Source organism: Cyanistes caeruleus, chromosome 3 (genome assembly GCF_971803275.1).
Source record: "Cyanistes caeruleus chromosome 3, bCyaCae1.hap1.1, whole genome shotgun sequence".
In the NCBI taxonomy this organism is placed as follows: domain Eukaryota; kingdom Metazoa; phylum Chordata; class Aves; order Passeriformes; family Paridae; genus Cyanistes; species Cyanistes caeruleus.
In genome coordinates, this window is record NC_141703.1 from 77,743,013 (window position 1) to 77,766,629 (window position 23,617).

General features: G+C 39.4%; 2 protein-coding genes across 13 annotated transcripts in view; one reads left to right on the forward strand and one right to left on the reverse strand.

The window, feature by feature from the left end:
* The window catches only part of CEP57 (centrosomal protein 57), a 23,738-nt gene extending 22,265 nt beyond the window's left edge, over nucleotides 1-1,473 (reverse strand). The window contains exons 1-2 of one of the 9 annotated variants that reach the window (XM_086882039.1): nucleotides 1,300-1,473; nucleotides 293-409 (exon numbers count right to left, since the gene is read on the reverse strand). Coding sequence is in view for 3 of the 9 variants with exons in the window: in XM_086882045.1 (XP_086738171.1) it covers nucleotides 293-325 (33 nt within the window). In the remaining 6 variants the exon portion in view is untranslated. The other 8 variants (XM_086882045.1, XM_086882044.1, XM_086882040.1 and 5 more) reach the window with 8 other exon arrangements.
* FAM76B (family with sequence similarity 76 member B) lies at nucleotides 920-13,589 on the forward strand. 4 transcript variants are annotated; one of them, XM_086882051.1, is made up of 10 exons: nucleotides 920-1,156; nucleotides 1,261-1,325; nucleotides 1,796-1,850; nucleotides 3,356-3,511; nucleotides 4,425-4,621; nucleotides 6,509-6,556; nucleotides 6,756-6,836; nucleotides 7,510-7,645; nucleotides 10,269-10,370; nucleotides 11,012-13,589. In XM_086882051.1, the coding sequence occupies exons 1-10, from the start codon at nucleotides 1,052-1,054 to the stop codon at nucleotides 11,099-11,101; spliced, it is 1,035 nt and encodes a 344-aa protein (XP_086738177.1). In that variant the 5' UTR covers nucleotides 920-1,051; the 3' UTR covers nucleotides 11,102-13,589. The 4 variants fall into 4 exon arrangements, with proteins under 4 accessions (XP_086738177.1, XP_086738178.1, XP_086738180.1 ...); XM_086882052.1 differs by having other exon boundaries at nucleotides 7,513-7,645; XM_086882054.1 differs by lacking the exon at nucleotides 6,756-6,836.
* Nucleotides 13,590-23,617: the final 10,028 nt, after the last annotated feature.

Below are 23,617 nucleotides of genomic sequence, written 5' to 3' on the forward strand. Positions count from 1 at the left end.
ATATATATACATACACATACGTGCATACGCACACATAAACACCTATATACATGTGTAGATATACATGGCAAGCATATATAATATATATAACATATATATGCAATATATATATATAAAAAACACATATATACATCATTTAACAGACAAGCCAGCTTCCACAGCCTGTACGGCTCCCGGCACGCTGGGGGCAGGTAAGCCGCCAGCCCCGCACTGCCGGGCCGCTACCCCCGGGATTTCACAAGCCTCCCACCCGTCCCGCCCCTCACCGCGGGGCCGCTCATCCGAGCCTCACCGTGTGCTGATGGCCGCGCTCCGCCGTCGCCATGTCGGCCGTAAGGGAGCCCGCGCTCGCCCATGTCCCTTTAAGGCACGCCACCCGCGCGGCGGCTCGCTTGACTGCTATCCCAGCCTGCCAATGAGAAGGAAGGATCGGGCTTAAGTCCCGCCCCGTCACCCTCTCGGGATTGAATGACACAGTAGATGCCCAATAAGAGGGAGGGCGCCGCTCGGCCAATCGAGAAGGACGGGCGGGAGGCGGGCCCCTGAAGGCAGGCGCGCGGGCGGGGGGGCGGCGCGTGGGCACGCGCGGAAGGAGGAGGGCGGAGGAGGCCGGCCTTTGTCAGAGGGAGCCCCCGCTCCCCGGCCAATCGCAGAGCAGGGGCGCCGCCGCCGCCCGGCGCAGGGCAGGGCGCCCGCGGCGGGATTGGCGGCGGCGGGGCCGGCGGGGGCGGCGATTGGGCGGCGGCGTTCGAAGGCAGGTTTGGCGCGGGGCGGCGATTGGCTGCGCGGGCGCAGCGCGAGCCCGGGCCCGGGGCGGAGGGAGGGAGGGAAGGGCGGGGGGCGCGCGCGGGGTGACGCCGCTGCCGCCGACACAAGGGGGACGCGGGCGGGCGGCGCGCGGGGCCCAGGGCGGCACCGGCGGGAGCGGCACCGGGACGGCGGCGGCGGCGGCTCCTCCTCCTCCTCGGCGGCCCCGGCGGCCGCTCCGTCCCTCGCCCCGGCGGCACCTCCCCATTCCCCTCCCTCGGCCCGCCCGTGTCCGCCCCGCCGGATGGCGGCGGCGGGCGCGGCGGCCGCCCCGGCGCTTTATGCCTGCACCAAGTGCAATCAGCGGTACCCGTTCGAGGAGCTCTCCCAGGGCCAGCAGCTGTGCAAGGTGCGGCGGGGCGGCCCCGGCCGGGGCTGTTGGCGGGGGCGGCGGGCGGGGGCGGAGCGCGGGCCGGGGCTCGGCCGGGCAGTAACGCGGCGCTTCCCCCGCAGGAGTGCCGCATCGCCCACCCCATCGTGAAGTGCACCTACTGCCGCTCCGAGTTCCAGCAGGAGAGGTACGGCCAGCGTCTGCCCGGGGGCGAGCGCGTTTGCGGGAGCTGGGCCTGGCCGGTCCGGAGAAGAGCAGGCTGAGAGGCGATCTCGTCAATGCGTATAAATATCTCCACGGCAGGCGGGTGCCAAGGCTCTTTTCGGTGTTGCTCTGGGACAAGATGCGGAGCCGTGGCGATAAACTAAAACACAGGAAGTTTTACCTCCACATGAAGAACTTGCTTACACTAAGGGTGGCAGAGCACTGGATCAGGCTGTGCAGGGAGGTGCTGGGGTCTCCCTCTCCGGAGAGGTTCAGAATCCACCTGTGCACGCTCCTGTGTCACCTGCTCCAGGCCTTGGCAGGGAGATTGGCCTGGAGATCCCTTCCAACCCAACTCTTCTTTGATTGTGTTCGCAAGTAATTGCGTGGGGAAAGAATGTCAAAGTGTCTTTTTGTCACCTAATTCAATGTTATGCCATTTTATCTCTTTAGCAAAACCAACACAATATGCAAGAAATGTGCCCAAAACGTGAAACAGTTCGGAACGGTGAGTAGTTACTTGGTTCTTAAGGCTGAAGTTGAGCTTATTTGTGCTTCAAACTGAAAACAAAGTTCTCTTGTAACTAATCTTCTTTTGAGGAAAAAAGAAACAAAAAACAAACCCACACTATGGATTACCATCCAGAAAGGTGATGGAAAAGACTGACATCTCTTGATTTCTTCCGTGGGTTACCATTTCTTTTCCCAAATTGAAAACTCTTTGGATTATATATAGCTTAACAGTTAAGAATAATTTCAGTATAGCTATTTGTAACAAAGCAGCATTAATTCATGCCAAGCATATTAAGTTATTCCCTGCATATTCTCATAAGCATGTGCTTCATGGCAGGAAGACCATTGCCTCTTGTTGTTCTTAACAAGGGGTAAATGTGAAAATCTAGTAATACCACATACTTTATATTATGTGAGTCTTAAAAAATGCATGTTAATCGTGTTAAGCTAATAAGTACAGAAGATTTTGAGTGTTATCTACATTCATGTTACTTTGCATTTTCTCATATTGAATTTTAGCTTCAGTTCTGCTGGAAAAATGAATTTTTCTATTATGTGAATGCACACATTGTATCTGAGCTGCCCTGCAGATACAGGTTTTTAGGAGGTATCAAGATAATCTTGTTGTGAAACAAAAAGGCATAGCTTCCCTGTACTTGACAAAAACCATATTAGTTGAAATTCAACTTACTTGAGAAACATAATAGCTGTTGGTATGTAGTCAGGCACTTTGTGAATGTGTATGTAAACTGAACAAAGAAATGCTTTCAAAAGCTTAAAATGCAGCAAAATGAATTGCAGGACAGAGCCAGCAACAATTTTATCAGTAGTTCATCAAAAAACAGAACTGCACTGAAGATAATCAGCCAGTTCTAACCTATGAAAACTGACATCAATTTTATTTTTCAGCACTGTGTTAGTCTAGTTGAGCGTATGATATAAAAATTGATAACCTGACCAGATAGATCTGAACTTGGTTTTTGTTTGGTGGTGGAGCTTTCTTTGTTTAAGTTTCCTGCAGAATTGCAGGGATTAGGATACTAATCTTGGAACTGTAGGGTTGTTGAATCCCTGAGCTGTGCAAAGGAGAGGGATGCCATCAGAAATTTCCCATCCAAAAAAAAAAAAATCACTTGGTTACTCTTTTTTTAAATTCCCCTAAGTAACTTCTTAAGTAATGTAATGAAACTGAGAGAAAATGTCAACATATTTATAAAATAAAGAGCAGTAGTTGTGGAGGTTAGTAACCAGATAGTTGTGTGTGTTTCTTTTATTGTGTCTGGGTTTTCATGGAAAGTCCAGGCTGGTTTTAACCCTAGAAGAAGCATCATTTTAGAGGAAAAGTTTAATACTGAAGATAAAAGTGTTAGGAAAAAGGTTCTTTATGGTAGATAATTTGAAGCTCTACTAGTTTCAATGCGTCATTGTGTGAATTGAAATACCTGTCCTCATTACTGAAAATACAAATGTATTGACTAAAGTTCAACCTATTTTTTTCAGCCCAAGCCTTGTCAATATTGTAACATTATTGCAGCATTTATTGGCACAAAATGCCAGCGTTGCACCAACTCAGAGAAGAAGTATGGCCCGCCTCAGACCTGTGAGCAGTGCAAACAGCAATGTGCTTTTGACCGAAAAGAAGAGGGAAGAAGGAAGGTAGGCTTTGTTCCACATCTCTCATGGCTTAGGCTGACAACAGTGTTCATCCTTCAGAAGAGAAAGATTAACAGGAATGTATCTTAGGTTCTCTCATACTAGAATAAAGTTGCTGATCTGTGCTTTACAATATTTGGATTAAATTTTGTAACTTGCAAGTGTTGTTTTAGCTACTGAGCTAACTTTTACTTAAATCACTCTTTCTAAAAATAGGCATAACTGTTAGCAGACAGTTGTAGCTGGGGAACAGAAGCTAAGCAGATTAACAGTTCCTCATGTTTTGATATTTATTTTACTTTTATTTTCCTTTGGATTTTATGTATGTTCATAACTTGAATCTGTCACTTTCTCTCTTATTTGTCTGCCTTGCCTTTAAGTAGAGCACCAGAGAGGTAGACTGCTCTGAGCAGCCCTTTGTTTTCTGTTTTGTGAAATAGCTTTGGTGAGTGCCACTTTCTCATTCCAGAAGGTGCTGAGAAAATGACCTCAAAAGCCTCTTGACTGAACCCAAGAATAATGCTGTTTTTACAGAAGAATTTACTTGGTACAAGTAACACGTTGGCTGGACATCTTGATTCTGCCTGCAGTATCATAGGTTGAGAGAGGGCACATGATGTCTATCCTAAAAAAGACTCTTCCTTTTAAAAAGTTATTGTTATTTCTGTGATGTAGAGCAGGTCTAAAAGTTGCTAGGACTCTTTGTAGCCTAATTTGAAATGAAAAGTGGAATAAGATTCACTTTACTAAAAAAAGACTTGCACATATTGGATATACAATAGCAATGTTTCATAGCAAAGATGTCTGTTTTTCCCAAAGATAGTGGATGAAGTGAAACAAAATATCCTTGCAGATATTGAGTATATCTCTCTAGTGCAACGTACTTGGAAATAAAACCTGAATTATTTCTCAAAAGGTTGATGGAAAGTTGTTGTGTTGGCTCTGCACACTGTCCTACAAGAGGGTGCTACAGAAGACAAAAGAACAGAGGAAGAGTCTGGGATCTTCACATTCTAACTCCTCATCCTCATCTCTTACTGAGAAAGACCAGCATCATTCAAAACACCACCACCATCACCACCATCATCATCGTCACAGCAGCAGTCATCATAAGTAAGTATTTCAAAAATTGAAATAGTTGTTGGTAGCTCTTCATCTTCTGCATTCTGTTTGTACTGAGTAAGAGAAACTATTTAAAACATGGTGTCAAAAGCAGTAGCAGAGCATTGTTCTTCATGATCTGTCAAAATCCTTGGATTCTTAGAGTTTGAGTGAAGGCGGTTCATAAAAATAAAAGGAATTCTTGGTGATTGTCAAACTAGTTGATGTTATAAATTGTAACAAGTCTAGGAAAAAGGCTCTAGGAATGGCTACAGAAACCAGTTACTGGAGGGTAAACTTGTATTTGTGTTTATAAGCAGCAACTGCTGTGTGGTGCCTGCTATTTTACATGCATTTGCCAAAGGTGTGTATTATCAGTGAGAATCCTCCTCCTGACTTGCTTCACCCTGACTTATTTGTACAAATACAGTTAAGAGGAGAAGCAGAAACAGAAGTGTGGGATTACCTTAAGTCTAGGACCAGGTTGTACCTCTTGGCTAGTTTTAATAATCAAGTCTCGCTGGAGTAGGCAGTTTGGGAGTCGCTGTGATACAGGCATAGGGGTATAAGACTGTTGGTTCAGTTAACTCTGTCACTTTAATAACATTTCACATAGTTTTGTCCCATTTTCTGCAACTTTTCTCAACACATCATCTCTGGCCATGGTATAAACCAACCTTAGTGTACATACCAATTTATTTAGTCATAAACCCCAGAACTCATTTGGGATTTTGTGCTGCTATAATAGTGGCCATGATTCTTATTCTCACTGATAGATTTGTGGCAGCATAACTTCAGAACTACTTATTTTTTGTGTTTGATAGTAAATGCTAGCAATGGTTATGTCCCTGATCCCAGACACACAGACACTTTCCTTCTAAACTTCACATTTCCAGTGCTTATGATTTTTCATCTTGTCTGAAATTTGCCTAAGTGTGACTTAAAGATAGAAGCAAAGTAAGATGAAATTACATTGGCAATGAGTAAAAGAGAAAGTCCCATACGTCCACTTTAAAAAAGAGTTTTAGGAATTCGTAGAAAAAAAATATTCTTGTCGTGCATAGAGTTACTGTACTGTTCCTGTTCTTTCAAGTCTCTGCTGAAAATTGAATTACAGAAAGTTAAATCTAATTTAATGCATTTGGCACAGGTACAGTAAGGATGAAATAAAAAAAATTAGCTCTTTGCTACAGAACAGAGCATCTGATATACTCAAGAATTATAACAGTATGCATATCGATACAGATCACAATGTTCCTGGTTTTCCACCTTTTCTTTTTCTGTAGACTGCCATGGGTCCATTGGCTCTTTTTCCCTGTTCATTTCAGTTATTGTTAAGATCAGACAATAGAGACAATGAGGTAGAAATACAAACTATTCCACTCGGTGCAATCTTCTACATTCCACCATTCCTATATCAGTGTTCTTTTTTAGTTCCTTTTGAAATGATTGAAAGCAAGAGGCTAGACCTGAGCAGCAGTTATTTTCAGGGATCCGAAACTTAACTTTACTCTTATGGCACTAAATGAGCACCACTTCAGGCAGTGTTCATATGGCAGTATGAAGAGCTGATTTAGACCATCTTGCTGAGTACAAGATTAGCAAGACAAAGTTCACAAAAATTTGGAGGTATCAGTAAAACAGTTTGGCCATCAGTCTTGAGGTCTACCCCTTGTGACTTGTAATAGTGTAGATATTTAGCCAAGAAATACTTTTTTAGCATCCTGACATACTAAAGCATGGTCAGGAACTTCAGTATCCAACTGAAAATTCATAAATGCTCACTGTATTAGGAAAAAAAAGGGGGAAGGGTTTTTTCTCAAGTACAGATACCATTCACATAAACTTATAAATAATGGCATGTTTGATCAGTTACTGTGTACATTTTACATATTTCAGAATCAGCAATCTAAGTCCAGAACAAGATCAGGGACTATGGAAACAGAGGTAAATATGATATTATTTATTAATTTTCTCTTAATTTATCTTGCAGTTTTCATTTAAAGAATTTCTTTTTTCTTGCATTTCTGGCTAGTCTCTAGCATTCCACCTAGGAGCATGAGTTAGTTTTTTTACATGTACCAAATGGTGATATTAGAGAGTTGCATAGTATGAGGCTTTAGGTTTACATTTTGTTTGATTTCAGCCATAAATCCTCTGCAGCTATTCAGAATGAAACTCCAAAGAAAAAGCCCAAACTGGAATCCAAGCCATCAAATGGAGATAGGTAAAGTTACATTTTTGTAAAGCTGAGCCATTTCAACCAAAAAGAGAACTGATTTGTGGCCAGTTGCCCTTCTGTGTTTGTCTGAAGAATGAGGGATGTAAAACTTGTGTCCTGCCAGATGGATTATTGGGTGGCATCTGAGTGCTATCAGTCAACTAAGTTACTTTGTTAGCAGAAACCTAGCACTATTTCCCTGCTTTTAATATGTTTGGGTCAAAATTAAACAAAGCTTATGTATAAAGTAACAGTTATCAACACAAAGGTGTTCCCTTACATCAGGAATTGTGTTATCAGTTAGATGCAGGGTAGAACCTGCTGCTTTAAGCTGACCCAGTATCTAGAGAATTCTTTTGAATCTTAATGTGGGAGACTGAATCTTTATTCTGTCTCTGGCCAAATGGTCAGAATAAAAGTTAAAAGTGGCTGCTTCAGTCAAAAGGTATTTGTCCCCCTCAAAGCTAATACTGAATTATATTTCTGCAGGTGTATATAATGTGTGCCATTAGTAAGGTAATTTGCCAGTTGCATCAATTTCTGTCAGGTACATACTTTTTTTGCATTAGTCCTTAAGGATGTTTATGGAATTATTAATTATTGAATTTGAATTTTTTTTTAAAAAGTGTTTTTCTTTTTTCTTTTGATGCTGTAAATAACTATTGTTTTTCATTTTTAGTAGCTCTATAAATCAATCTGCAGACAGTGGAGGAACTGACAACTTTGTCCTTATAAGTCAGCTGAAAGAAGAAGTAATGTCACTTAAACGTCTTCTGCAGCAAAGAGATCAGACTATTTTAGAGAAAGATAAAAAGGTAAAAATTACACCTGCTTAATAAGAACTTTATAATTTTGTTTCCCGTTTTGTAGTCTCCTAAAATGTCAAAACAATAAGGTAAAACAAAAGTCTGATACAATTGTTTTATATAGCAGCTAATCAGATCTTAACATTTAAAGGAAGGGGTTTGGACTCTTGTATCATGAATATATTTTGGCTCTGAGTTGAAGAGTATTTCATCTTAACTCTCTTCCGCCACAAAGAAGTTAGCCTGTTACTCAGGCTGCGTGCCACAGGTCATGGATAAAGTGCCACAGTGGTTTGTGTGTTTTACATTCTCTCAACTGAATCATGGCAAATAGTAGTAACCATTCTGAGTTTAGCATATTTTTTATTTAGTTTTAAACTAAAGCAACTCTAGCCATAATAAGTCAGTGTCCAAATTTCCATTTGAAATGTATGAAAATTAAGTGGTTTGTTTTTATAGGATTGGTAAGCATGTGTACTGTGGGTTGTCAAGTCTTTGTGGTTAGTCAGAGACTAGAAGAAGAGCTTGGATTAAGTGGCTATCAGTCAACAAAAGTTAAGTGAAATCATCAGGCCCAAGTGACTGCAGGAAAACTCTTACAGAAGATTCATCCTTCAAACAAATTAATGACTAACAAGAAAAGAGAAATAACAACAAATACACACTTTAATTTGCATTTACTTTATTTCTCTGCCATCTGGATAATTAGATGCTTTTAGGACACTGTAACAGTGGCTCCAGAGTGTCTGTTCAGGATTGAGTAGGTTATGGAATTGTATTCCAATCAAATTTATTATATTTTCAAGTAAAATTTTGATTGTGGATGCATGGTGGCCTACCAAACATTGATGGCTAAGAAACATTCATACTGGAAGGAAAATGCTTCCACTTTTAAACCACAGTTCAGTATCTTCATTTCCACACATAGTTGTGTTTTGTAAAGGATATTGAATCCATTTTCATCTATGTCACTGTTAAAATATACCTAGTGTTAGAAGTACTTGCTATTTCAAGCCTTTAAGTGTTTAATGTGAAAGAGGTGAGCAGTCTGTCATGGATTCTCTTTAGGTATTTGCTTCAAAGGATGGACATTAGGCCCTGATCTCTCTCTTACAGAGGCAGGAGTAGACCATGAGTCAGTAGGAAATTCACTTATCTTTTTATTTTTAGTCTACTGGGAAAAGCTAACAAAAGTGGTAGGTAAGGAATGTCACCTACTTCTGCATAATCACTGCAGTGACTTTTTTTGTGCTGTTTCCATAGGAGAGCATCTAGTGTTTTTAATATCTCCACTGCTAAAACTATTTGACTTTAGACTTCTTCAAACCTGTCTCCTTCAGGCATGAAGTCCTCACTTGCAGAGTGCCACTTGCTTTTTCAGCTGCTACAGGGAGGAGAAAAACTGAGCACATTATACAATGTTTGCATAGTTGGAAAAATTACAACAAATGAACATACTGCAGATTTTCTTTTAACTGTGAGATCGTAAATTTGAAGACGTATACTGGGTGGAAAGCCTGAGCCATACCTGTGGGAGATTCCTGTTAAGGTCCTGTGAAGGGACAGCATTTGAACAATTTTGAATTGTGTGTGAGCTCCAAAAGTAAAACCTCTGAATTGTATGGCATGGCAACAAAACCTGCTCAGTACACCAGCTTTACAGATAATACTCATTCATCACTTTCTGTTATGAGTAAGGTTATCAGTGTTTATTTTTTTCAGTACTAGCCTTGTTTGTCTTTCTGCACAAAAATGGTAGTGAGAAACCAAAACATTACTGTGGGGCCCTGAGACTTCATTTTCAGGAGAGGACCACAGGTTGCTGAATGTTCACAGGTAGCGTTTTTGCTCATCTGGTTGCATACTTTACTGTGGTGCAGCACTTCCAGTAGTTTTTTTTTTATGTTTACTGTGACATATGTGGGTTTGCACTGGATGCCCTGTGCAGACCCACAGTCATAAGTGCATGCTTTGAGCAGCAGTGTGTTCAGTGAGCTATGTACCATTATAACAACATGCCTGCACTTGACCATTTGATTGACTGGTTTTTTGAACAATATCTGTTTCACTACATGTGATTTGACACATACTGAGGTTGGCAATAGCAGTCTTGGTAGTCACTTTAGGAGGGTATGCTCTGGTTTGTTATAGCAGGCAACTTTGGCAGCAAAGAGGCTTCATTTCCTAATAAATCTGGAATGTATTCATTGTATGTATTTATCCTTCTGCTTAGGAGGAAATGTAGCAGAAAAGAACACAAAATAATCTTCTTTTATTGTCTTTGTGAGGAAGATTTTTTGGGTGTTACCATACCATATAACTGAGAGATGCAACTGAAGATTGTGATAAGCATCTCACAGCTGGAAGAGCAGCAAATCTTATAAATCACCAGTCTTGTATTTGAATATTTTTTTTGTTGAGGTTTAGCCTTTTTTATATGAAATCCTGAGCAAATAAAATAGGTATACAGATTTTCAAACTGCTTCTCAAGTGCTGAGCTGTCAATACTGCAACAGTAAATAAATACAGTGTTTCCTGAGATTCCTGAGCCTTCACTAAATATTTCATATATTGACTAGAAGATGTATCCTGTTGCAATTCAAGGAATCTTCATAGGATCTGTGTTTTTCAGTTGACAGAATTGAAGGCAGACTTCCAGTACCAAGAGTCTAACCTGAGGACAAAGATGAACAGCATGGAGAAAGCTCACAAGGAAACTGTGGAACAGTTGCAGGTGCGTAATTGCTTATCAATACTTAGGAAATACTTCAGATGGAATCATATATTCGGGCTGCTCACTCAGCTTGTTCGCTCAGGACTGTTCACTCAGGTACAGTAATTCCAAGCTCATGAGTTGCCATTGCCATGCTTAACTTCAGATGCATTGTACAGCAGTTCTGCAGTCAACAGTCTCTGTGTGAGTAAAACTCACTCTTTTAACTTTAAAAGATAAAACCTTACCTCACATGCTTTCTCAAAGTTTATTTTTTGTGTCTGTTCTCTGACAATTTATCAGTTGTTGTTGGGCTATGGGTCTGATTTAAGGACTCAGCATTAACACATTGACAGCTAGATGTCTTTTGTTAAAGCATGCTTTATTGGGAAGAAAGTCTGAATCAGTTGCCTCATAAATCATAGACTGAACAGACACTCAGTGCAATAGTGGATATACTAAATTTTGCAGTATAGGGAATGTGGTTACTTTCCCTGTTGAAGACAGAATATGCGTATCAAAAAGCATATACAGATCTTTGAAAAGTGATCGTTACATTCTCTGAATGTTCTTAGCATGTCCATTTTGAGAATTTGTTCATAAATGCAAAGTGCATGACACTAGTATTTCAGTAACTCATACTTTTTTAATCTGTATTTCAGGCCAAAAACAGAGAACTGCTCAAACAGGTCGCAGCATTGTCAAAGGGTAAAAAGTTTGATAAAAGTGGAAGTATCCTCACATCTCCTTGAGGAACTGGTTCTTTGTGAGGTTTGCTACTCAATGTACATTTGAGTAATTCTGTGAAGCCCTTAAAATCCTGTGTAGTGGAAGAAATATTTTTGCACACCAGATTAGTTGGCATGTTTCCTACATGTTTTTATAATTAATATGCAGCATTTTTTAGTTACTGTTCAGATGAAATACTTCAACTGGCTTGAAGAATGTTTTTATTTTTTTGATATTGGAAACCTTTTGCCAGCAATAGTATTAAACAATTGCATAGAGAACATAGCAGTGCTCTCTCTGAAAGGACAACATGCAATAACTAGGTGTACTTTTTACAAAGTAGCAACTAAGTCTTTTAAACTACACTGATGTCAGCCAAAAGTTTATGAATCTGCAGTGACACTGAACACTGGTTTCTGGTAACTGTTCTTTTACTTTGTATGAAAATATGAATTTTGGAATGGAAATCATGGTGCTCTCAAGTGGAACTAAAAAGAGGCATATATGTACATGTAAATACAACTGTAACGGTTATATTCTTAGTTATAACAAGTAATTAGTGTTTTACATTCTTGTGATAGGGACTGACTGAAAGATTATCTATTGTACAGTAACAGAGGCAGTGTGGTTTTTGTAAGATTTACTGTAGACTTTTCTTGCAAGTGCCTTTCTCCAACTGTTTATTTATAGGAATGTTGGTATTTTGTACATAAGGTTTTTATGTTTTAAAATCATGTTTAATAAATGTTTTATGTAAATATAAATGTGTGTACAGAGGAATCTGAAACAAAGATCAACATGGCTAGTGCAGTGCTCGAGGCAGCATTAAGAGCTGGCTAGCTGATTGATGGACAGTGAGTATTGGCTTTATATAACCTTTGTAGCTTGTGTCTGTGAGGTGTAGAATTTTATTAGTGCTGCTTATGCCAAACACTTCCTGAACAAAAAAAAAAAAAAAAAGTTTTTTTTTTTGCCACACTGGAGTTTTGTGGTTTGTTTATACATCTTTCCCATTTGGCACAGCACTAATTTTAAATTCCATAGCAGACATTGTACCTCCAATGTTACATCCTTAGCTAGTGATACACACTCAGTTTTAAATGCATTTACTTCCCATTGTCTGATTTAATATACTTGGTTGTAACTTATGATGATTCTTCTTAATGAATTGCAAGATTCACATCTCCCACTGAAGATACACAATGAGAAAAGAGTAGCCAAAATTAATGGTCTTGAAATAATTAAGGGAATGGATGTGGTGTCATAGGGTGGGTTTTAATGTTTTGGGTGGATTTTCATTCTAAATTACATCAGTTTAAGTTTAGCTCTACTAATGGACATGAGTCATATTCAGAAATTTCTATTATACAATATTTTAGTATACCCCAAGGTATGTGTTCAGGAAGGTAAATTATGAATCAGCATAAGAGGAAGTAGACTTACTTGGGTGAAGGTTTAAGTCAGCTCTGGATACTGACTGGTAACAGGGTAGCTGTTGATATTTCAACAAGCTTAATTGTGTAGAAACAGCTATACCTTTTTAATTAAAGAACAAAAGTCTATAGACCCTTGTCTGTTCACCTAGCTATTGAACTATGAACACCTTTTCAATAGTTGAAATGAGTTCCAGCAGCTACAGACTACTGAAAAATATGAAAAACTTGAGATACCTTGTTTCATATTGTGTATGTGTATTTTTATACCCTAAAATCAACTTTTTAAGTTTATAAAAGCTCCTCTTTAAACATATTAAACTAGGGTGAAGAATGCTGCTATCTTTGGGGTTGTTATTAATTTTTTTAGTATACAAATTTGTGATTTTTATTAATTCAGAGTTAGTATTTGGGTCAATTTTTTTTTCCAGTTTGATGGTGACCCATATTAATTGAAATGAGTTTTAAAATACAGAAATGAATAGCAAAATTAAATGTTTGAATTATGATTACTTAATGTTATCAGTTCAAGCTGCAGTCAGGACATTTTAAAGAAACAAACAGAAGTTCTGTATTAGAAGTAATTGACTTTATAAATCCCAGTCAGAAGAATTTTTAGGGGTTTCACAGTGTTTAGTTCTGATTAAATACCTGTGGGTTTTCTTACATAATCTCATTTTTAACATTAATTTTTTAAAAGTTCTTAACTAGCCAACTAAATCCCAGTCCTGAGAATCATGTCCTGGAGCTGTAGATTGTTGACAGAATAAACTGATGTTCTTTAAACGTGGATCTGCGAGGAGATTGTTGTACTGTATTGTGCTTTTTTAGCCTGTTTCCAGATGTTGATTAGCATTGACCAGTAATGGCCATTTTGGCTCAAGTTATTTATGTACTTTAAACCTGTGAATATCGCGGGCCCCTTTTAGATAGTTTGTCCAAATCCACGTTCTGCAGTGAAGCTGTTCAGCTGTCCACATGTATAGATTATTGAAATACTGTACTGGCACACATCTGACCGTTGGCATTTTGTACCTTTTCTAAATCAAATGTTTCACAATAAAATCTTGTCAAAACATTCATCTGTCCTTTAAAAATTATTCAAAAATCCTTATTTTGGGTTAATCTTTCATGTTGCATCACTCACTAAAAGTCTGTGGCCAAAAAACGGGCAGAATTTAATATTTCAGTTTCTGTTAAGATTAGACACCTTGGGCTGTCTACAGATTTTAACAAACTAGAGCTACAGATTACTTTGTGTCATAAAAATATTTTTTTTTTCTACAACAGAATTATAAATACATAGAAATATTTCCCTGGAAAATGGAGAAGAAAAACTCATGAAGTGACATTGATAATTTCTTTGTTCCCTTTCTTGTGGCAGGAGGAGTTAGGTAGTTAGTAGCCCCCACACCAACATCCTGCTGGCTGTCAGTCACAGTGGCTCCTAGTGTTTAGAGCACTGCTGCTGCACATTGTAAATCTCATATTTTTCTCAGCAACTGAGCTTCATCGTTCTACAATACAAATGAATACTTCTCATTCAACAATTAAAGTCCAAAATGGAGAAAAAGAACCCAAACCAGCCAACAACCCCAACTACAACAAGAGAGTCAGATTCTGTATCTATCTGGTCAAGGCAATTACTGAGTAGGGGAGAATCTTTGAGTTTGAGCATGTCAAGACTGCTGATTCTTTGTGTTAGGTATAGTAATGAACAATATGCTATTCTAATACTGGATTGTTCTTGGACTCATTTGAATGCAAACTTGCAACAGCAGCTTTGAAGCCATTTATTTTTAAAACTGAGAGCAAGTCAAAAGCAGGTGTGGTGTACTTATTTTAGGTGTGGCTTCCATGTGACACGTGCAAAATTTGTGTATAACTGGCCATGTAACTGACTGACCCCTGAAAAGAGATTTGTATCATTTGAAGCAAACTTCCTTAAAGAAGATTTAAATTGTTATAACCTGTGTATAGGCATTCAGGCAGTTCTTAATGGTCAAAAGTTCAGAATCCACACTGATTTTTATGAAAACACTGATGTTTATGATTATAAACTATATATTTTGAAATGGAGTAAAAGATTTTCATGTAATTTTTATTCATTCAAATGATTACTAAAAATACTGGTACTGCAATAGAAGATATATTTTCTGATATATTATGTGCAATTGCTTTAGGTCTCCTCATGGAAGAGGTACTGATACATGAAATTACTTCTGTTGAATCCCACAGAAGAAGCAGGGGGTATCAGACAAAGGAATTATTGGGGTGAAAGGAGATGTTTGTGGTGCTCTTGGAGAAAGGAGGGGAATGGAAGTGTCAGGGCTAATGGGGAAGAGAGACCTCTGAGATACCAGTGTTACTTGTTTATGCAATGTACTGAATCATACACCTGGGTTTTTTAAGAGATACATATTTTCTATATCTAAAATGCAGCATTGCTTATGGGAGATTTTTAGATTTGTTGGGGTTTGTTTATAGCAATACTAGAGTCCAGATTTTAGAAATGAACAGAACAAACCAGTTGATTAAATTGAAATACAAGTTGTATTGTACGAGATGTACAATGTAACATCTGCCTTATAAGCAGTTATAACTGTGTAAGTTGGAAAAAACAGGTAAAACTGCAACAGACCACTGCATACCATAACCCCAGCTCGCAATGGTGTGAGTTTCACTGTATGACTCCAAGTGACTATCTCCCTGTTCTTACACATTAGACAGAAATTGTCCCTGAAGGTATGTCACTCAGCAGCACATGAATCATTGACATTTTCCCTTGCTTTAACCTAAACACAAAACAAGTCTGGGTTTGTCTGTTTGCCTTTGAAAATGTTCATTGTAGTAAGCTAGCACTGGTCTGACTTTGTTGCTCCTGGTAATTTCTCTTCAGTAGATGTCCTGATGGGTAAAGTTAATTTTGCATTTTGGCTGAGGGAGATTTAAGTGCCATGGATGCTGATGTGCTAGGCAAGCCAGGGGAAAATAGAGATTTGTTTGTGATGTGTCCATTTTCCTTCTGCTAAGGGTTTCTGGCTTTGGAGTACTTGGGTTGGTAAATTCATTTTTAATTGTCAATTGGAAAACAGGCATTCCAGCTTCCAGATAATACTGAAGGCTAAAGTTAAAATTAATTTAATTAATTTAATTAAATAATTTAAAAATTTATTCTTTTAAATTTTAATAGTAATTTTAATTAAATAATTTAATTTAATTAAGTTAATTTTAACTTAAAGTTAAACCTGCATCACCTTTGCATACAAAAGGTCAGTATTGGAGGTGTAAGCAGAAGACTACTTTTATAGGGTCTTCTTTTGACTGCAAAAGGCTTGTGGACAAACAAAAATAGATTGGACTAACAAATAGGTGAGAGTTTAGACCCAGGCGAATTTATTATGGGTTGGATCAGAGGAATGTAATGTATTCCTCCTATGGCGTCTGTGGGTATTAGAATTTGAGAATTGATTTTTCCCAAATTGATTTTTACCTCCTGTTGTAACACCTCTCCCACTTTTTCAGTACTTTAGAGCAATTTATTTTGAACTGAGTGCTGAAAACCCTAAGAAGTTTTCCCTTATTTGAATCAACAGATAAATGTGTTTTGTTTTATTTCAATAAAAGGTGTAGAGCATTCACATTTTGTCCTTCATCAGGTGCATCAACTCATGTCTTCAGTTCTACTTTGAGAGCTTCTTTGGGAAACTTTTTACAGCCTTCCAAAAAGGGGAAGGAAGAGCTGTAAAGCTGAATTTGCTTGAATGACTTAAACCACTGCTGAAAGGCAAACCCATTAATTCAAGCCGACTCCACCGAAGCAGTCTAGTAGTGCTCATACAACCTGTTGCAGTGCTGTAGTTGCAGAGCATGTTACAAAACACAACCAGGAACAATAATTTCAATCATTCCTTCAAGATGTATAAGGATTTGTTTGCTGGTCACTTACCTGACAGGTACAATAAAGTTACTATAGGCAAAAAGCCTTTATCATACAATTATGGAGTTCAAGTTGCGAAAGATCATGGAGATTCAACCATTAACCCTGCCAAGTCCACCCCCAATCCATGTCCCTAAGTACAAAATCGACACAGGTATGGTAATTCCACTACTTGCCTGGGTGGCCTGCTCCAATGCTTGACAACCCTTTCCATGAGGAAATGTTTCTTAATAATCAATATAAGCCTCCAACTGCACTGGGGAGGTTATCTCCTTTAGTCCTTGTTATCTGGGAGAAGAGACTGACTCTCACCTCACTATAACCTCCTTTCAGGTGATTGTTGAGAGCAATATTTCCCTGCCAATCCTTCTTACCTCCAGGCTAAACATCCCCAGCTCCCTCAGCCATTTCTGACCAGACTTGTGCCCCAGAGCCTTCCCCAGCTCCGCTGCCCTTCTCTGGACACGCTCCAGCCCCTCAATGTCTTTCTTGCACTGAGGGGCCCAGAACTGAGCACAGCATTTGAGGTGTGGCCTCAGCAGTGCCGAGTCCAGGGGGACGGTCACTGCCCTGCTCCTGCTGGCCACACCACTGCTGATCCAGGCCAGGATGCCATCGGCCTTCTTGGCCACCTGGGCACACCCTGCATCATGGTCAGCTGCTGTTGTCCAGCATTCCCACTCTTCAGCTGTGATCCAAGTGTCAGACCCAGTGCCTGGCCTTGTTGAACCTTGTATAATTGGCCTCAACCCATCAATCCAGTCTGTTCTGCTCCCTCTACAAACCCTTCCTACCCTCCAGCAGATGAACAGTCATACTCAGTGTCACCTGCAAGCTGACTGAGGGCACCCAATCCCTTTCCCTAAACCACTGATAAAGACGCTAAACAGGAGTGGCCCCAATACTGATCCCTGGGGAACCCCACTTGTGACTGGCTGCCAGCTGGATGTAACTGCATCCATCACCACCCTCTGAATTTGGGCATCCAGCCAGATATTTATCCAGTGAGCAGTGAACCTCTCCAAGCCACAGGTGACCAGCTTGACCAGGAGAACGCTGTGGGAAATGGTGTCAAAGGCTTTACTAAAGTCCATATTATTATATATACAATATATAACATATAACAGACAATATCCACACTATTCCCCTATCTACCAAGTGGGTCAGCATACACGATCAGGTTGGTCAAGCAAGACCTGCCCTTCCCAAATCCATGCTTGTTGGGCCTGATCCCCTGGTTGTCCTGCACATGTCATGTGATGCACACAGGATGATCTGCTCCATGACCTTCCCCATCACTGAGGTACATTTCATGTTCGCTGTGCACAAGACAGCCTCCAGCTATCTTATAACATCTGCAAAAGTGGAGTGAGCACTTGCTACCTCCTCTTACTGCAATGGTATGATGCTATTTTGCATAAAGAACAAATTGCCTTGTAAGATGCATTTGAAAATTATTTCTTTATTCTTTCATTGAAGATACTTCAGTCTTTCTCCAGTGATAAATATGCTCCAGTTTGTAGGGTTTGACTAGTACAGTGGTTTTTTTCTCTTAGTTTGCTCTAAATGTAGTGATATATATAAAGATTTTTTTAATGCGAGCACACTTTTGGATCATGTTTATCAAAACTGGTGGAATGCATCCCTTCCCTTACTTCCTGATGCTAAATATATTAAGGGAAAATAGAGCTAAATAGGGAGGCTGCCTACCTAAGATTAGCCACTAGATGCTGCTTAAACCCCACAGTGTATGGTTCTGCTTTCTGTGCAGCAGCCAGCACGCACAGTGCATAGCTGTTCCTGTTCAAATACAACTCTGAGGCTAAAATGAGAATATCCTAAATGCTGAATATAGTGCTTCAGAATGCTTTTTTCTACATGTGCAGTGGAACAAGTTGTCCAGCTGGTGGTAAAGTCTCCATCCATGGAGATATTCAAAAGCTAGCCAGTCCTGGGCATCTAGTGGCCCTGCTTGAGCAGCAGGCACTGGACCAGATGACCTCCAGAGGATACTCCCAACCTCAACTGTCCTGAAACTCTGAAACCTAAACAGGGCAATAATTACTTTTTTTTCCTTCATCTATTAAAATACAATATTTTTTAATGAAAAAAGTAGGTAAGCAATGATTTGATGTGTTCAGTTTTTCGCTCACAGTGTTCAGTTCATTTGAATAGAACAAAAAAAAAAACCCCAACATTTTTTGTAATAGCCATTTACCTGCTAGACAGAGTGCTGCACTAGGGAAACATATCAAATTATATGTATGTTTGTTACATAAACATCAAGATAGTTTGCTGAGCTTGTAAAAGAAATAGCTTTGCATGAAGAAGCATTTCTAAAAACTATTTTTGGTAGCAAATTCCAAGTAAACGGAGCAATGAGAAGTAACTTCCCATCTATTTCTTTCCTGTTAATCTGTTGCCAGCATGATATAATTCTTGTACTATGCAAAGTTATAAGCAAGTCTGTTTTAAAATAGTAAAGTTCCCAAGAGTACTTATCTTGCTGTCCATATCTCTAAAGCCCTTTTGCATTATTTTGTTTTGTGTTGAGCAACAGCATTCTAAGTTTGGTGTGAAGCACGTAGGACCTCAAGGATATGTGAAGTGCTCCTTTCCCTTTATCCATAGATACCTACTACCTTTTGTCAAGTGGCTATGGTTGGAGTACAGTAGTAGATGACATTCAGTCTGTATCACCTCTTGTCTGTGAAGTCCCAAGCACTCTACTTCTAGAACAACTTCTGTTTTCTTAAAACTGGGTTTGGATGTGTATCAAAATCCTGAGTCAGAAAAGAAGTATTTTGGACCTGTTGGGGTTTATTATGTATTTTTTCCATAAGTTTTATATTATTATATATTTTTACTTTATTAGTTCAGTTGAAAAAGCAAACTCACAGTACAGAGTAGCTCTTCAGATCTTTCCTTGTGTCAGGAGAATATTCTTCCACTTGAATGAGGAATGTAACTTTCTTTTTGGCTTGCTCTCATGAGGACATTTATTTTCCTGAAAAGTATCATTGCAACAACTCGCTGAATGTTGTTCCTGAGGTATACAGAAATCATAGCAAAAATAAGATACCATCCTAATCTGTTCATAATTCTGTCATAGTTAACATTTTGAGTAAACTAGGTGATAGTGTGGGAAAAAAAATTAGCAACCGATATAATTTAAAAAAGCAGTACATATGAACTTTATAGTGATTCAGAATACACTCATAAACTTGCTTCTACTGTCGAGACTGCTATCAGGCTGATAAACATTCTTTATCTTATAAAGACAAAAAAATGAGTATGTTTTAGAAAACAGAACAAAAACATGCTTTTCATTCTTCCACTACAGTTGGGAACACAGATATTGATATATTATTTACTGACATAGAATTGAGCTTATAAAAACAGTAATTTATGTAGCCTAAAAATTTCTCTGCTTCTTCGGTAGAACATGAAAGATTTTTTTTGGTAGTTGACAGAAAATAATTTCTCAAGAGTTAAGTTTTCTTTTTAAACCCACTGGAAGTTCCCTCTACCCTAACTTCTGTTTCTTAAATCTTACTAGTGTTGTAAACGTAGTTGCATTTTCTGGCAAAAAGGTCCATAGATTGATCAATTTTATCACAATTTCTGTGATGGTTTTTCTTCATTAATACATTCATTAGCTTAGGATTTAAAGACTGTGACTCTGCCCTCAAGGGTCAGTGTATTCAAAGATTCTCCTAGCACTTTTTTTCAATTTTGTCACTTTGCTGCTAATTAGCACCATTGACTTTTCCTCTTCACAGTAAGATTTGTTCTTCCAGGAGTCAATAAGTTAGTCACCGTACATCTGGGGGTGGGGAGGGGGGAAATGAAAGAGGAGCATCAGCTCCTTAATGTAAAATACATTTCCAGCTGTTGTTCTAGGGCTATTGTTTACCAAGAGTAAAAATCCCCAGTTTTTGGGTGCGGGCACTAGTGAAAGAGCTGTTCTGGTCCACCCTGGAGCGGCTATTCTCCAATTCATCCCACGTACTGGGACGGCTGAGGTCCAGCCCATGTCCACCTACAGCCATTCTCCAAGAGGCTGGCAGAGGTTGTGCTCATCAAGCCACCACGCCTTACCTCGTAGTGGGGCATAGGTCTTCATGACTGACAGCGCTGCACACCCCAAAAAGCCCAACACGGTGCTTCAGCAGGGCTCTGCTCTCCTAAACAAGAGAGAGGGAGCTGGAATTGCTTGGGTTCTCATCCTGCCCAGAGGATTTTCTCTCTCTGTCCCTTATGAAGGTGTGCTGCCAGCCTCACAACAACCAGTACTGATGGCCAGTCAGAAGATGAAGCCTTGAGAGGGAAAATATATGAGGCTCATTGGAGAAGGAAGAGGCAATACAAATGGTGGACCCCTGAGGGGTAGATCAGAACTTGCTCAAATTGCACCTCTGTTAGCTTCTTTAACATCAAGCTGAGATGTTTCCAATGATCAGTTCCACCAGAATAAACATCTCTGTCACTTTGGGCCATTCACACTGCCCACGAGGGGCACAGTCAGTCTATAGGCTTCCCATCAAGTCACCAGAGAGCAATTTAGAGTAAAAAAAAAAGTTTCATTTTTGCCCTCTGGATGAGCCTATTTTACTTAATTGTATATGGGTCTTAACTTCCTAGTTAAGTGTGAATTAAGTGTGAATGCTCTTAGAGTAAGTTTTCCTAAAGAGGCCTCTGTTTCACTTATTTCTTAGGGTTTTGCTGCACATGCAAATTCTGGGCAGAGTATGCTAATGTATATTACCTCCTGTGTCCAAGTGGGAAATGCTTGTTTCTTTTCATTTTCCCAGACTTTCAAGATGCAATTGCACTCATTGATGCAATTCTGAGGCTTAAAGGCAGAATTCTGTGCCCTGCTGACCATACAATAATGTTGCTAAACAGACCTTAGAGGGGAAAATAAAGAAGAAATGAGTAGCTCTAATTTATATAAATTATATATATCATCGATATAAAATATAATTATGTATAATATACTATAATATTATACAATACAATGTACTGTATAATATTTTTATTGAGAATATAAATATTTTTTCATATCTATATAAAATACCTTGTTATTTGTCTTTTCTCTTGACTAAAGCTGGTGGGATTAGTAACGTGGGTCCTAGTCATGCCTTCTATCCTTTTATAGACTTATTTTCATTTAAAATCAGGATGTCTCTTTCCATTCAGCCCACCTTGGATCAGCTGGTAGACATAGTAGGATTGTTCTTTGGTTTAAAACATAAATAGGTGGAATGGGGAGTGGTTTGTGGTTTGGTTTTGAAGCTGTTGTTTTGGGTTTTGTTTTGTAAATAGCCCTTTTCCAAATACAAACCTGTCATCCAGTGCCAGGTCTCTGTTCCTTCACATGGGTGGGAAGGGACTGTGACTTGTTTATTTCCCTGACCTTTCCAACGAACCTCTTATTTATGACAGTTCCCACTCAGCACTTCCAAAGCAATCCCTTGATAAGCCTCTCCAGGACACCTCCATCCCCAGTAAGGGTGAAAATTGGCAAATACTACTAGGGCTGATATTTCAACACATCAGCAACTGCTTAGGTGAAGTGGCAAATACACGTGTATAGTTTATCTAATAGAATGAACACCCCTCAAATTAACATTTTACAGTCAGTAGCAGCCCAAACCAATCTCAGAACTGTAGTATGGCAAAAAATCAACAAGGCAACTCCAAAATGGAGGAGAAAATGCAGGCTAACCACTCTGACGCATGTAGTAAAGAGATTTCATTTCCTAAGTGCTCTAAGCATGGCTGTGTCACAGGTAATTCACACTTTTCTTTTTAATGGGGCTTTTACTGGATGTATCACTCGGTCTATTCTCCTTCCCTCTGCACACTTTCCATGGTTGCATTAACTTGTTTTCAATCTAAGAAACAGAAGTGAGCAACTTTTTGTTGCTGATCTGCAGCTGCTGAGTGTGATGCTGTGGTCCTAAATAACACAAATTCAGAATCACAGTATTTGCTAGTAGCCAAGCTTGGTACTTTAGAGCATTTCTGCTTTCTGCTCTGCGATACAAAACATCATATGTGTTCTGCAGTAGTAGCATATTTCCAGCCATCTGTAATTGCCTCCTACTTGCATATGCTTAGTCACTGCATACAAACACACACCTTCTGCTGAACTTTAGTAAAACTCATTATGTTTTTAGCCATATGGTATTCTACAAAGGCTCTTTTTGACAATACTAGAACTCAGTAATCCTAAATTATTGAGGAGGAAAAAAAATTAACCAAATCTTTATTGTAAGTATTTACTTTGTCATGTGATCCAGTGACTTTTTGACAGAACTTTTGTTGTCATCACTTTTGCCAAGTAAATGGAGACATATTAGTATGAAAAACAAATAACAAATTTATTACTGTTAGAGCTAAAATAACATCACAGGAATACTCTAAACCAACACAATAACCCTTTTACTTCCCCGGTGTTTTCTAATGTGTCTTAAATGACCTTTCACACTATTGGTAAGTTAATATTTATCAAAATCAAGGAGTACTCAAAGGTGTTATTAACCCTCCCCTTGTTTCACCAGCTGGAACCCAAATTGGTTGTCTGTTGTTACCTTGTCTCTGAGTCTGGGATGGAGCTAAATGACAGGTTGGTGTACTTTGGGAAACCTATGTCTCCTGAAGAGATGGCTTCCTGGAATTCCAACCAACACTTAGTGGTCGGCAGACTTATTCTGAAGCAGTCATGAAATGAGGATGATGTTAGTCTTCTAACAAAAATCAGTTGTATTTGGGGAGGGAGAACATGTCTTGGAATGTTGTCTTACTTCCTGCCAAGACAGGATTCCAGAAGAGGAACCAGATACTTGTAGCCAAGGTATTTTTTCCTTAATCACAACTATCTGTAAATGCCAGAGTAGTGAAAAATGTAAGGCTGCAGACCGTCTTATAGATTTAAGGATCTTTTCTCTCTCACAGTTTGATAGCATGAAGCTTTTTAAAAGAACATCCTTTCACCCTAAATTACTTTTTTATCATTTCCATATTTTTTCCAATCTATGCCATTTTATAATAACTGAACTAATCCTGACATTTCTGTCTGTGTTGCTGCATAGCTCTTCCAGTCCTGCTCCTGTAGGGCTGAGATTGCAGAGGGCTGAAGTGCAGCTACACAGTCAGAA

Coding starts and splice junctions, on each gene's coding strand:
- FAM76B (XM_086882051.1), top strand. CDS start 1,052: ATGGCGGCGGCGGGCGCGGCGGCCGCCCCGGCGCTTTATGCCTGCACC. Junction 1,326..1,795: donor TCCGAGTTCCAGCAGGAGAG/GTACGGCCAGCG, acceptor TTATCTCTTTAG/CAAAACCAACACAATATGCA. Junction 10,371..11,011: donor AAACTGTGGAACAGTTGCAG/GTGCGTAATTGC, acceptor TCTGTATTTCAG/GCCAAAAACAGAGAACTGCT.